The sequence below is a fragment of the Taudactylus pleione genome, unplaced genomic scaffold (assembly GCF_031769625.1).
Source record: "Taudactylus pleione unplaced genomic scaffold, aTauple2 ptg001027l, whole genome shotgun sequence".
Classification (NCBI taxonomy): Eukaryota; Metazoa; Chordata; class Amphibia; order Anura; family Myobatrachidae; genus Taudactylus; species Taudactylus pleione.
In genome coordinates, this window is record NW_028285428.1 from 1,916,247 (window position 1) to 1,932,416 (window position 16,170).

The following is a 16,170-nucleotide window of genomic DNA, read 5'->3' on the forward strand; positions in this document are numbered from 1 at the left end:
TCCCATGCAGCCTTCAGACAGTCCCCCAAAGGTGAACCGTGTAAAAAAAAAAAAAAAAATACTTAAGGACACCCCAAAAAATTAGTTTGAATTTGGGGGCGAAAAACAAAATTTGGGGGGACAAAGTTAAAAATTAGCGAACTTAACTCTGGGGGGATCCCCAAGTATGCCCCAGGTGTTTTTTTTATTGCAGGTGCTTGCTTTTCACGATTTTTTCAACTTAACTTTAGCAACTTTTAAATATGCTGGCCCCCATTTTCAAGTACCCCAAATTTGCTGGGATAAGTTATTTTCTGGAAAAAATACTCCTGAATACTATTCTTCACCACATATGCAAAAACGCTATTTAGCAGCTATTGAGCCCATTTAAAAACACCAAATACCTTCAACAAGCCAAATCGGGGGTAACCATAGTTAATCCCCATGTCAGAGCATCTTTTGGGGGGTGTCAGGCGGATTTCCCTAAATCTAACAGTACTTTCCGCCTGTTCAAGTTTCGTCGGGTCCCGTTTTCGCGTACTTCCATATTGAGTACGGAGTTTATCGCGCACGGCCGCGATACTTTTCCGCCTACAAAAGACGCGATGTAGGCGAAAAGTCTGGGAGGCGGAAAAGTATCGCGGATCCGCTCTCATTGAATACGGCTCATAGCTGGGTATTACACTAAGCTCTGGAAAGTGATACATTGGAGAATGATAAACTACCAACCAATCAGCTAACTGAAACTTTTATTTTTCAAACACAGCCTGTAACGTGACAGTTAGGAGCTGAGTGGCTGCCGGTTTATCACTCTCCAGAGCTTCATACTGTACATCTTCCCCTGTGTGTCAATTGCAAATGTAATTAGCAGTCCAAGTCATTGAACTGAGTCAGGGTTGACATAAAAAGGGCAGATCCCTGTTAATTTACCCCAGCATGACCTGAAGGAGGTCTGTGTTTTTTTTCTATCCTTATCTCCCCTTTGAGAGCACACTGGACAAACCTTTTTTGAAGCTAGTCACAAAGGCCGGGATGTACTAAGGTTGAGGTGACCATTCCGCCAGTCACCACAACCTTACTAATCGCATATGTACTAACATATGCGATTAGTATCGCAAAGGACAGCTCTTGCGATTAGAGCTAACCTTTGCAAAGCAGCCGACGCCGGGTGACGGGGTCTCCGTGGGACCCCGCCCCCTCTGAGCCCTGGAAGCTTCCTGCTGGTCACCTGTGCAGGAAGACCCGGGCTCCTCTTCCTCCGCCTCCTCCTCCCTGCACCCAGAAGATTAGGAGGAGGCGGAGGACCGAGGAGGAGTGCGATGGGCGTCAGCAGGGCGGTGACGGTGAAGCGTCGGGAGCGGGGTGCGGTAAGAAGCCCATAGGCTTCCATAGGGTAATGCCAGGTTTTTCTGGCATGGCCTCTGCACCGATAAAAGTGCGGCCAGGGCTTAGTACATATGGAAATGCGGTAAGCCCCCGAAAACGGGTTTTTACCGCATTTTTGCTTTAGTACATCCCGGCCAAAGTGACATTAGCCAGGTACATGACGTTGCAAATCACTAAACCCAAAATATTTCCTGCCAGCTGGAATAGCAGTCACATATCATTATGACAAAAGGCATATTGGAAATGCTTGTGATCTCAGGCCCTGCTACCCTGACAAAGAGACCCTGTTTAAGCAAAAACAGAAGACCTGGATGTGCATAAAAAAGACATGCCATCCGGTATTCAATGTCCATTTACAGGGAGCAGCCTTCTGGTTGAGATGCACCTAAAACTAAGAGATTTATGCCTTATTGTAAATTCCGTATTCTCTAATTCTTCCCTTTTATTTGATTTCTGAAATTGTTTGCATGTTAATCTGTGTGTCATTTTATTTAATCATTTTTGGTAAATAAAAGCCTTGTAAATAATTTTCGGATTAAACACATTAATCTAGAATAGTTCTCCGTGATTCTTAACGAACCTGTAAGCCTGTGCGGCCCATTCTACATACCTGTGTGTAACTGAAGGTGAATAATTAATCATTTGTTTGGGATACGCAAAGTACTCATTACCCCTTTGTGGTAGAGGTGAAATTGTGCATTTTAGTAAATTACCGAGGTGCATTGGCAACACGATAAACTGGTCCAGATTGCTGTATCTGGGAGTCAGCCCGGGATCGTGACATTAGAGTTAGGCTGCGGGGGAAGGGGGTTAGACAGCGGGAAAGGTGGGTTAGGGGTTAGAGTTAGGCAATTTACCTTTGGCCCGTTGGGATTCTGACTTGTTGGGATACCACTGTCGGTATTCTGACTGGCAGCATCTCGACCTCCAGGATCCAACCCGTGCAATGTGGTTTTGGATTAATGTACTTTTTAAATGACCATTGGTAAGTGTGTTCGTGCGCAGTAGTCACGTGTGGTTCTCAAAATTCATTTCTGAACCCTTTCAATGCCTCATGTGAGGAACATTAAGGCATTACCTCACCAACTACATTAAGGCATTACCTCACCAACTGATAATGACATTGCTAGTGAAGATATGCTAACAGCAGGGCTAGTTTGCTACAAGGTTGCCGACATTCTGAAGGGAGCAGCCAGATCGGCATAGAAGGGGGGCATGGCCAACATACGCAGCGTGGACAGGCAGATTACACTAGACTTGTGGGGGCGGAAGGCGCGTTGCCACGCGATCACGTAATTTTGGCCCCGTCCCCGCTACACAATGTAGAGATTACCAGCATTGTGAAGGAGGTGGCGGGGCCAAAATGACGCGATTCAGCCGGGAGGCTTGCCTGCTGTTCCGGGGGGCCGGGGGTTGCACCCAATTTTCGGGAGGCTCCCAGGCGAATCGGGAGGGTAGGCAAGTATGGTTTGCTATGATGCTGGTAGTGCCCTTTCCCAGGCACTGCTGTGTATCCCATGCTAATGCCATTAGAGTTCAGTCCATTTATTTAAGAATATTAATACGAGACAAAAACACCATAAAAAACACAAAAAAATTAAGTTTATAAATACGCTACCAGATTCTTGACTATTATAAATCAATTCTGACTCAATTTATGGGTAAAGAGACAGATATTGTGTACTTGTGGGAACGTTTGGACAAAGCTTACTTTATGCCAGCCTTTCAGTGGCCATTTTCTTTTCTTCAGCATAAATCCTTCATGTTTTTCAGGTTTCTGGACACTGGTCTGTCCAATCTTCAGCCCCTCTATGATTTCCCAGCTGTCTCCTTCCTGTATAAACAAAACAAAACATGAAGTTATGGGTACATTGGATTTTTGTAAATAAGAAGACAGTAGTACCTCAGCTTTTCTTTCTGTATTAGGGTTTTAGATGGTAATTCCATCCACGATTATTTTACTTAATTACATCATTATGCTATATACAACAATTTACTGGAATAACTGAGAAATACTGTAAATAGTTTGTCATTTTACATTATCTGATTTTATTCAAGTTGTGAATAACTGGGTGACTTTGCAAATTCTGTAACCATGGAAACAGTGTGTGGCATATTTACAAAAGAGAGAGAGTCCTTTCTTAGGCAAAAAAAATGTCCTTTGCCAGCTATCTCCAGTGAGGTACTTATGAAGTATCACAGGACACAGGGGAATATGTACTACCTTGATATCACTGGCAACAGCAGAAGATGAGAACTTTAGAGACCTGTTCAATTTATTGCGCATGATACTTTTACTTGCGTGATATCAATTGTTATCGCATGCCTTTGCTCTTCACACTCTTAGGGGAGAATGCAATTAGCCCAGATCATTTATCAGGGGAGAAAAAGGGAGATAGCTTCTGGCTTTGTCGCCCAAAGGTATTCAATTAAGGTCCCTTTTTCCCCTGATACCTGTGCTAATGCCCGGGCGTTAAGTGGCTGTTATCCCCCCGATAACAGCACACTTATTTAGGTAATGATGAATTAACCCAACATTTTCTTGGAATTTGGCGAAAATAAATAAAAAATAAATAGATTTTTCAAACATAACGTCTATTAAAATTTGCTATACATACTCTCTACGGAGTGTAAGTAGTAGTATCTTTCATGTAAGCTCTCATGAGCAGGGACCTCTTCCCTCATGTGCTTCTCTTTACATTTTCTTCTACTCTCTACTCCCCATTAGGGCACCTAACACGGGACCGCCAACTCCCGGCAGCTTATTGTGAGTGCTTTAATCACTATTTCAGCAATGTATATAAGTTGTGTCCCTGTCCTGCACTGTAATGTACTGTAAGTTACTTGTTTCTTGTTCACTTATTAGTTCTATGTACTATGTAAGGCGCTGCGGAACACTTGTGGCGCCATATAAATAAAGGATAATAATAATAATAATAATAATAATCTGCTCCACAGTGGGTTTGGCACTACCATTAGGATAACCTAGGCATTAGGACTATATATTCAATATATTGACTGTGAAGCTCTACATTGCAACCCAGAATCTCTAAATCACTACCCCAAAGCTCTACATTACCACCCGGGTGCAATCACAGAATATGTCTATAAACCAGCTGATATAACATCTTCCCAGGAAGGCGCCTCCTGGCTCTCTCTATTTATTACATCGGATTTAACATGGGTTTATGGATGGCTGCCACTCTTTCTTCTTGATTGAGTGATACTTGTATATATTCGTCATTTTCTTTTGAACTTTGCTCTTACATTCTGTGAGTGTTAAGTTTTATATATCTTATCATTTTTTAAGATATATTATAATCGTACCTTCCAATATTCTAAATTGAAAAATTGGGACAGACTAGGCCATGACCCTCGATCCACCCAGTCCAGGGTAGTCATTTCTTTTTCTTCAAACAGCAGCCCAAACTTTGTTTAAGCTATTTACAAATTCCTTGTAACAATGGGCCAAACTATTGTGTTAATCTAATTCCACTTGTTTAGCGTCACAAGCTTATTAACAAAGTACAACGCGGTGAGAAATATCCTCTTTCTTTCAAGTTATTACCTCAGGGTGATATCTGGCACTTCTCCCAGACTGTCGTTCCCTAAAGTGTCATTAAAGTTTATTCCAATAAATTATTCATCTCCTCTACTTTTACAGCTGAACTTTATATTTCAATGCAAAAAATAGAAATTCTGTCCATCAAAAAAGGCAAAAAAAACCTGTAAGTGCATTACACACTATATAATACGATTAGTGAAAATTAAATGTAATTTTGACTACAGTTAAAATAAATGCCAATTAGCACCATGTTATAAATAAGGTTTATTAAAGAGTAATTTACTGTAGGGCATGCTAATTCTCTAATAACGTCCCACACACTTTACAACTGTGGGCTAATCTGGTGAAACAAGCCACCTACAGTAACTAGAGATACCTGTGTAAGAACATGTTTCTGTTGGGGCCTGGTGCATTAATTAAGGCCCGGCATGAAGCAAGATTAAAATACCCAAGCTTGATCTTGGGAATCTGACAGGTGTGGAAGGGGGGCTGGGGGGAAGTATTGTCACACACATATGAAGTCGAAATGTACATGAGAAGAGAACTCCAGCCAATTATATGAGTGGTTACCTAAATAATGCCATGACCAGCGCTCGTATATGGTGGATATAAAAGAAGAACTTTATGTAACTTGACATAAAGCAGAATGCCGAAGGTCCAAATTAAAGGTGACAACCGTGTTCAAAGGTATACACAAATGCTATCAATGTGCAAATACTAACAATGAAAGATGGAATGGAAGATGCGTTGGAATAAGAGATAAAGAGGTCTATGTACTAATCCTTGGGGAGAGATAAAGTGGATGGAGATAATGTACCAACCAATCAGCTCCTAACTGTCATTTTTCACACACAGGGATCTATTTACTAAGCCTTGGATGGAGGATAAACTGAACGGAGATAAGGTACCAGCCAATCAGCTCATAACTGCCATGTTTGAAAAATGACAGTTAGGAGCTGGTTGGCTGGTACCTTATCCCCGTTCACTTTATCCTTCCAAGGCTTAGTAAATACACCCCACAGCCTGTAAACTGACAGTAGGAACTGCTTGGCTGGTACTCAAAGAAACTCCATCCACTTTATCTTTCTCCAAGGCTTAGTGCATACTGTAGACTGCACAGTATGACAATTAATGCAAGTGACGGTAGTTCACCATAAAGAAGATCTTTTCATTTATACTTCATTACATTAAATAAGCCATTGTTCCCCATAATAGACCTATAAATGAAAGTGAAAATATAGAGTAGGTTAGTGTGTTAATTTCAGATTTAGCATAAGGTCCGGGTGACATAGTCAAGTTGTTTTTCATTACTGAATTTGTGAATCCATAGGAAGCTTATGAGAGCTGAGATCAACAGCTGCAGTAAAGGAGCTACTGCTTCCTCAGCCCACAGTACTGGGGGTCAACTCCTGTACAATCTGTCCGCACTAGTCCTCTCAGATTATAGTGACATAGCAGAACAGGACACTTTCCATAATACTGGTGATAATATTAATATAACATATACAGTAGAGGCCTAGTCATCATCACTTAATTTTCACAAAAGCAGGTGAAAAAGCACATTTTCACCTGCAATTGTGAAAATTAAGTTATCGGGCCATTAATTAAGAGGGTAAAGCAGGAGATATCACAGATATCTCCTACTTACCTTCCGTTTGCGGAATGGCCCGCTGTCCCCATACACTAGTATGGGGATAGAATTCATCAAGCTCTGAAAATATAATATTTTCGGAGCTTGACTGCGAATGCCCTCACTTGTTGATCGCTACCCGTTCTTCCCTATGGGAAGAAGGTCCAGGTTACGATAAGGGATCCTTTCGGATCCCTCCGCCGGACGTCGGGGCTCTTGTGCGCATGCGTGACCTGTAGGTCGGGCATGCGCACCACTGTCACTGCTCCGACAGGAGCAGTGAAAAGATTCACTGCTCCGGAAAGGAGCAGTGAAGCCGCTCGCGGGGGCAGCTGATTTCGCATCAGCTGACACCGTGCCAGAGCAATGGTGAATTGCTTCGGTGGCCGCGGCGAGTAAGAGCGTAAATTATTCGAACCCCGATAATTAACATAATGAATAGACCACATAGTTTAGTAATTATTTACTACTGGGGTGATTGTTCCATCAGAGTAAACAAGAATTATTAATTTTTCTTTCCACTGTGCCGTGAGGACAAATTGCCTAATGCCTTACTGGGGATTAGTTTTAGCATCCTTTGAAAAAATGTGGCTAGTACTTATAACTTCTTGAACTTCATGTAACTTACAGCCAAGCATGGAACGGGATTGGTGTGATTTATCAACATTAACAATACTGACTATCACATTGTTGGCAGGATAATGTTGAACAGAGTATGCAGACACAGTACCAGGGCCGTATTAACACATGACCGGGCCCCTAGGCTTTCAGGTACAGGCACTTCAATCTTTCACCCCATTACAGGTTCTGTATGGTGAGTGGGTCACGTAAGCTTGAGTGAAAAATGAGAAACAGTATATGGTCTAATGCAGCCTGGCCAAAAGATGGAATTGAGCACAGTGTATGGTATTTAAGGCAATAATGGAGTGACTTGATTCAGTATAGAGAGTGTCTGTTTATTAGACTGCTAAAAGTGGAGACACAGTGCTCCAGACAGTCCCAATAAAATGTACATCAAATTATCAATAATGTCCAGTGTGGGAAGACTGTTGTCAGTGAGGTTGATGGCAAGATAAACTGGCCCCTTTAGGGTGTTCCACTGTCCGTATTAAAATAGTGGTGATATCTCCCTGTGGAGTGTCTGCAGTGTAGCGTCTAGTGTCACACACTGGGAATGGGATGTGTAAGGTGACCCTTGGGGGGGGCCTCTTCCCATATAAAGTCCATACCATACATCTCCCTCACCCTGAAGGTGGTCGTCAGGGTTTACTGGGGTACTGGGGTATCCTTGCCCTACACTCGATGATGGTTCTCTAGTGAGCGGCCAGAATCCCCGCAAGTGCGGAATCTCCTGTCCCTGTGTGTGAGGTCTGGAGGACTCCAGGTAGCGGCGGTGCTGTGTCCTCTCATGAAGCTGTAACACCACTGACGCTAGTGCGCTATTGGTCCGCTGTGTCTCCCCCCTCATTGTCTCGAGGCAAAGCTCAGCTTACTATGAGTGTGCCTTGCAACTCCTCCCAGTGGGGCCCCTAGGCTTCAGCCTAGTCAGCCTTATGAATAATATGGCCCTGCACAGTATCAGTATTAGTTACAAAATTGTAACTGGATCGGTACTATTACTCTTAACATGATGGTAAAGCATCATGTTAAAAGTTATAGTTGCATCCTGGTTATAATGCTCTGTCCGGCTGTCCCACCTGTGTCCCGCAGTGTCCCGCAGGCGGTTGGGAGGTTGGGGGACCCTATCACCGCTGCTTCAACAGCAGAGCAGTGGTGAATGTATGCATTGTCCACTTAGTGCCAGGAGGGAATAGGGGCTGCTCGGTAGTTACCAGAGTGTAGGGCTCATCCCCAGTCAGACAAGAATCGGGGGTGTGGCATGTGGTCATGCCCCTAAATTGACACATGCCAGGGGGTGTGACTAGTGATTCCAAGGCCAAGTCCCCTTCGGTGCGCGCAAGTCATCCCTCGTCAAGATATCAAAGTGTTGGGTTAGGCACCCACCCCGGGGAGGGTTAGAGTTAGGCTAGGGGAAGCGGGGGTTAGGGCTAGGCGCCAATGGGGGAGGTTAGGGTCAGGCACCCCCTCGGGAGGGTTAGATTTAGGTTGCGGGAAGGAGGGGTTAGGCATCAAAAGGGGAAGTTATGGTTAGGCACCACCGGGGGGAGGTTAGGGTTAGGCACCACTAAGGGAGGGTTAGGGTGGGAAGAGGGGAGGGTTAGGGTACTAACCAGCCCCAGTCTGGATCCTAACGGTTCGGGATTCCAACGTCGGTATTTAGTCCGCCGGCATTACATTCCCCATGGAACATCATCAAAGTTTGTACTATGTAAGTTACTAATTTTGCAAAATAACTTGACCGGTTTCTGCTGGTAAATATGGCATATTGCATCACAATGGGCAGATCCAGGGGTAGATTTACTAAAGCTCCTGAAGATGAAAAGTGGTGCCATTGCCCATTGCAACCAATCAGATACTGTTTATCATTTTAGAAGATGCAATACAGAAATGATAGACATAATCTGATTGGTTGCTTTGGGAGACATCACCACTTCTCATTTTTGCAGCTTTAGTAAATACGGTATGGAGGACAATCTCAGGAAAGCTGGGGGCCACCACAAAGCATCAGACGAGCCCCCATGGGTCATAAGCACATTAGTAAGACAACAAATACACTTATAGCTCAGTGAATCATACCATGACCATCAAATAAGTTATATAATTTTTTACATTTACACTGTGAACATCAAACTATTTTTAAGAATTTACATATAAATACAAGACAATCACACGGAGACTAGAAAACGCAGTACGTCATAGCAATGGCTCATTTACATCTGTGACATCCAGATTTACCCCGAAATGAATTAATTAATTAATGCAAGTAATGGCTGTCCAAGGTGGAAATAAAGATATCATTTTGTTAAACCAATCCAAATGAATCGCGCTGTATGACATATCTATTGTGTACAAGCTGCAACAATGCGGAACAATTGAAAGCTTTATTATTATTATTCAATGTAATTATAGCAGTGTAAATTGATATTTGCAGGTATTTGCATACCATTGTCCAAGAATATCCCTTTATTGGCGCACTCGGACATCTCAATGTGCAGCAATACAAAATATCAATACATTTACAATTGTGCTTGAAGAAAGAGGAATTCTTTGCTTTATGGCAATAGTATAGGATCTCTCACTATCGGCTATCACATAAATCAGCTGGTCATGCTTGGCTTATTTTTTTTTTATTATTACATGCTGGCTGCTATTACAGTATTTTCAGTTACAAATTGTAGATGGCTCATACTGCGGTAGACATCCTCCCAGGGCTAGATTAAGATTTACTAACGGTCTGTTTTTCAAAGCTGTCGATAATGACTTAACTTATCCGTCTTGCTTTTGCAGCTGTATGGTACAGGATTTGAAGCAATACTATGATCTCCTTAGTTCCAGGTTTAATACGTTCACTACTACTCAGTACTCAAGCTGTTATTAAATTATTTTCTACAATATACCCTCAAAGGAGGGGCAGATTATTCTCTCATTTGGGATTTACTGGGATTCCTGGCATTTCTCTTGCTGATCTGCAGGACAGGTCTTGGCAGTAGGGAGAGGCGTGATCACTGATCCTCACCTTTCCAAGATGGCAGGTGTTTCAGTCAGGTGCTGAATAGGAGATATTGGGGGGAATTCAATAAGCTGCGATAACCCATTTTCACGTTTAAAAGTGAAAATTCGGGTGTTACTTCTTTTTTTTGCCCTATTTAATTAGCTGCCCAGTTAACGTGCGCTAATCCTGCATGGGAGTCTTGTTTTTTTTTTTGTCCCCTTCAGCAGGTAAAAAGTTGGGGAAGTAAAAATGTTGGGACTTCATTCAGAACAAATTCATCAGTACTAAAAATTCTCTGGAGGTAATTAGGTTTAGAACTCGCATGGAGTTCTACCTAATTACCGGAGGAATTCATCCTTCCTTCTCTCCATAAGTATCTATTCCGAAAAAGCTGTCATTTTTGCAATGACAGCTTCTCGGGAAATAGATACTTTTCCCTGTCTACTCTAACTTACCGCAGCTGTAATCAGTGCTGCGCATGCGTCGTTACATCCGTAAAAGCAGCGCATGCGCAGCACTGCCTACAGCTGCGGTAATTCTGTGTCCCTCCCCAACCCCTCCGGGAGGGTGCAGCCAGGTTGGCGCAGAAGGGGCGTGACAGCGTCATAGGTGGGTGGTGCAAGGGCGTGGCAGCGTGATTGTGTCATCGCGCCCCCGTCCCCCACTATTCAATGGCGAGATTACCGGCATTGCAAAGTAGGGGGTGGGGCTACTATGACGCAATTTATTAAGTGACATTAACAGGCGATAGGTGTGTTAAGTTAACATACGTTAACTTAATGTTTTATCGCGGTTAATTGAATTCCCCCCATAGTCGCTCTTTTTCTTATAGCAGGCCATTTAGTTATTATATGGTGCTATTTACGTATAGGCTAATTCTATGGCGAAAACACACATTTTTACTGGAGATAGGATTTCACTCTATCTACTAATGCCTTCTGGCTGGCAATATCCAAGCACTGTCCCTCCTGTCTCAGGCTGAAAATAGACCACAATACTAACATGAAAAAATACTTTATTATTTAAATAAAGCATTTTTTCCATAGAGATTTAAAAAAAAAAAAATTGCCACCAATAGGCACAATAGGGAGTTAGAGTTTTTAAAGAGACCTTTCTAACACCAGTTAATTAGTCACCTTGTATAAGCAAGTTGGGGGAGGTGAGTTGGCTTCATTCCTGTAAAGTAGCCAAGTTGGCAGTCTATTACATAGGAACATTGGCCCTCATTCAGAGCCGCTCGTTAGCGGCAGTACGCTCGTTCCGAGCGATGTTTGCACATCTGCGCATGCGTACGCTTTTTAGTACGCATGCGCGAACCAGTCAGTGCGGTCGAAAATCCTTTGTACGCTATATAGCGAGTGCCTGCTATTTTGAGTGACAGAATGAGGCGTATGTGGGTGGTAACAGGGGAAGGTGCTTGAAAATGGGGAGTGGAGATCCGAACGCAGGCGTGCTTAAAGGTCAAAACGGGCGTTTTATGGGTGTGTATATTTAAAACAGCAGCGTCATTGACCACGTTACTGGGTTATTTTATAGCCAGAACTGCACGCAAATTTGTGGTAGCAAACACCAACCACAAGAATAGCGAGCAGTTCATACGCTGGTCGATGTACTCGATTAATCTAATAAATAGCGGACATGACGTAGGATGCGTGCGGCCAGGGGGCGTTTTTAACAAATAAACGAGCGTATGTTTTGCTCGTTCGTTCAGACTTAGAGGTGTGAACACACTGCAATGTGCGTACGGATCATTTAAATAGCCACCCCTTGATTTTAAACGAACGACCGCAAATAGCGTGCGGCTCTGAATGAGGGCCATTGTTATGTAGATAGGATAAAGGTTTTTCCTTTAGAAGAGCCTCGATGGTCCTTTGTGCAGGTTCTCATACTCAGTCCTCAGGACCCCAAACAGTGCATGTTTTCCAGGTCTCCTCACAGAATCACAAGTGAAATACTTAGCTCCACCTGTGGATCTTTTAAAATGTGTCAGTGAGTAATGAATACACCTGTGCACCTGCTGTGTGATCTGGAAAACGTGACCTGTGTGGGGTTCCTAGGACCGATTTTGGACAGAGTTTGAGTACCACTGGCCTAGAGACTAAAGAAAGAGCAACATTTTCTCTTCAGCAGGGGATGGGCAATTGGTCAGGATTGAAAGGAACGTGGATGCTGCCAAGTACACCCAAATTCTTGATGAAAACCTGCTGCCCTCAGCTGAAGATGGGCAGGCAGTTTACCTTCCAGCACGACAATGACCCTAAACATACCAGAAACAAAATAACGCAGTGGCTTTAAGATAGGAAGGTGAATGGTCTTGAGTGGCTAAGCCAGAGCCCTGACCTAAACCTGATAGAAAATCTGTGGATGGACTTGAAGACAGCAGCCCATGTCTGCTCACCATGACATATGACAGAACTTGAAGAATTCAACAAGGAACAATGGGCAAGTGTTCCTCAATCAAGGTAGTCACAACTGGTAGTTATATACAAACAAACTGATATCTGTAATTGCAGCAACAGGTGGCTCTACAAAGTATTAAATCAGGGGACTGATCACTTTTCCAACAGTTATTCTATTTTTTTTTTTTGTACATTTTCAGAACTATTGTTTTTTTTTTTTTCTATTAGTTGAATGTTATAAGTCGCAATACGTAAATAAAGCTGGAAAAAGTTTGATTCAATTTATTTTCCAGGGTGTAATGTATGAACAGGTAGGGGTTTGGGCATTAGGGTTTGATGATTCCCTATAGGCACTGTATATACACAAAGGGGACCAGGGCTGTCCATTGAAGCAGTGACATCCTCTTACCACTGCCAGCCAGTATCTCCAGGGAGCGAAGTATCATAAGTATCATCCAGCTGCCCCAGCAATATTTTGATGGTAATTTAAGCAAAAAAATTTGGTTGGGGCCATTCCTTTATGGTGTTTAATTTCTCTGAATTAATTTGTAAGGATTTTCCGGAAATGATGTGACCAAGGAATGGTGTAGAAGATTTTTCAAAAATACAGTTAGAAAGTCTCCCGTATAACTGGTGTTTTCGGAGCCGTAAAAGAACTTCTTTGACATGCAGCCGATGAGGCTCGAGATCCTTCGAAAAAATTAATATGTCGTCTAAATATACTACGACGAAGAGATAAAGAATGTCTCTAAAATATCATTCACATACCCCTGGAAGACTGCTGGAGCATTGCTTAACCCAAAAGGTATAACCAAGTATTCAAAATGTCCATTTCTGGTGTTTAAGGCAGTCACACTCATCTCCGTCTTGTATCTGAATGAGGTTGTATGCGCCCCGAAGATCAAGTTTCGTACAGATTATGGCTCCTCGCACTTTGTCAAACAGTTCTGAAATGAGAGGGAGTGGGTACCGGTTTTTGATAGTAATGTCATTGAGACCTTTGTAGTCAATGCACTCCCTTTTCTCAATGAAAAAAAAAACCTGCCCCAGCTGGAGATGAAGAGTGTCTTATGAAGCCCATGGCTAAGATTTCCTTAATGTAAATAGACATAGCCTCAGTTTACGGAAAAGAATGAGTATATGTATGGCCACGAGGTGGCGTCTTGGTATGGCAATTAGCTCCCCAGGCCAATACTTGCATGTTGGTCCAGTACAGAGTTGGATTATGGTTGTTCAACCACAGTAGTCCAAAGACTAAATCATGAGAGCCACTAGGTAAGACAAAAAATTCTAACTTCTCTAGATGAAGGGTACCAACATGGAGAGTAATAGGTATGGACTTGACGGATATGACTCCTGCTTACAGAGTATTTTCATCTACCCCGGATAAAACTAACTTCCTCTGAAGGGGTTCTGTAGGAATCTGTAATTCTTTCAGTATGGACTCGGAAATAAAGTTCCCTGCTGCTCCGGAATCGAAAAAGATCCAAAAGGTTCCTCGTATGAGTCTCGAAACTGGAAAGAGAGGGTCTATTAAACGATTTGAAAACAACCCTTAACCGTACTCCTCTTTCAATGGTTAAGGCTTCTCGTTTCCTAGCAGCAGGGATCAAGATTTCAAGTAATGTCCCGGTCCAGCACAGTATAGGCAGAGTTGGTTTCGCATCCGTCGATTCCACTCAGTGGGAGTCAACCGAAATCTGTTAACCTGCATGGGCTCATCCTGATGAGAAGATGGATTATGAGTGATTGAAGAATTGGTGGACCGGGCAAGTCAGGGAACTTCCCGTCCACAACTAGCTTGTCTCTCCCGATGCCGCAAATAAATTTTAATACACAAAGAAATAAGGTCGTTCAATGTCTCAGGTAATCTCTGGAAGCTAGTTCGTCTTTCATTCTTTCAGAGAGGCCATGTAGAAAGGCTGCTCTGAGGGCGGCGTCACACTGAACATCAGCTGCAGTCGTTTGTAATGAGACTACCTATTGGCCCACAGATCGAGACCCCTGCGAAGCTGTAGTAGATCAGAGGAGGCTAATATGGATCTTCCTGGCTCATCATGATTATCCAGACGCTGATTAGCGATGTTAACTGGTGAGTAACCAGACGCTGAATAGAAATGTTATTCTCAGGTTAGCAACATTAGAAATACTTCAGAGAAGTGGGAGCCTTGCAACGCAGTCTCAGAGAGTAGCCTCAAGAGAAGCGAAGTTGCACAGGCAACTTCCTGCACCAAGAGTCAGGTTGAAATACCCTTAGGTAACTAGTCATTGGTCAAATGAGACAGCTGGCCGACTGTAGGCTACCATTGGAGGATACTTGTCAGATGACATGAACCAACATGGCAGCGCCCATGTCCACGCTAATGGAAAACCAGAACACACACGAAGGATTCTAATGGACCCCGAGGAGAATACTCAGTCACTACATAACCTTAGGCCCGGTATCCACACGCCTCAGAGCATGGAGACGCCGGCGTAGGTGTAAGTAACGACTGATCCCAGGCTGCATCCTGACACAGTGTTAGCAGCAGTAAAATATCTTTCTCAGGGCCGTAACTAGGATAGTGCGACCTGTGCCGCAGGGCAGGGGGTGCTGTTTGGACCTGTCAATTTTCCTGTTTATTATCATTCTTACTTGTAGCTTCCTCTTATTTTATCCCCAGCATCTCCTGGAATGGAAAAAATGGAGGGGGGGGGGGCGCCAATGTTCTCTCTGGCACAGGGCACTAAAAAGTCTAGTTACGTCTCTGATCTTTCTTATCGCCCAGTCTTGATAAATACAAACACTGGTGTGGGAGGGTTGAGGGGTGATTTGTATGCCAGAAGCACTAATCTTTAATGATGCACATGCATTCACCCAAAATGTAGAAACAGGCCCTGTTGCACTATAGTGATTGGCAGATTTGTATGGCAGCTATTGAGAGATCTTATTTGAGTTAGATTTTACAAATGTACAGTAACTGCCATCAATTATTCTGACAAGGAGAAACAAACAGGTTTGTCCACAAGGGTCCTGCCTACACAGAGAGAATGCCGCTGACCAAGTGATAACTGGGAATTTGGACTACTGCTAAGACATGTCAAAAATATAGTCAGTATGCGAAGGGCAATAGTGTTAGACAGCCTGCACAGGCTTATTCACAAACCGTATAATGAAATGTTACAGAAAATGGTTGACTTCTGCCAGGTTCTATCTGCCAAACACAAACCACGCCAACAGCTCTGCACATAAAATGTCATCATTGGCAAATTATCACAGTAATTGAAACTCCGCATTCTGGAGTAATGCTGCATTTTACTGTCATTACACACATCAAATATTTACATTGAAAGGACCATCTGCTCAAGTTTTTAATTGTGTTTCTGTATCCAGAGATTAAACTATTGTGAATGTGGATAAAGTTGAGACTACACATACGCTATAAGGAGAGTTACGGCACTGTTTAAGTAATGCGGCGATAGAAAATCGTCTATCACCGCAATTGACCATTAATACTTGGCCTGATGGCGGTTGGGCTCACCACAACGCACATGTGAGAATGGGTTTGCCGCTCACGCATGCACGGTTGAGTGGAAGCACAGTTTAGTGTCACTTTCA

General features: G+C 43.1%; 1 protein-coding gene across 1 annotated transcript in view; it reads right to left on the bottom strand.

The window, feature by feature from the left end:
- Positions 1-16,170, bottom strand: part of OSBPL6 (oxysterol binding protein like 6) — a 295,064-nt gene that overhangs the window by 116,295 nt on the left and 162,599 nt on the right. Inside the window, exon 4 of the mRNA XM_088461219.1 lies at positions 3,077-3,199. Within this exon, the coding sequence (XP_088317345.1) occupies positions 3,077-3,199 (123 nt within the window). The remainder of the gene's footprint in view (positions 1-3,076; positions 3,200-16,170) is intronic.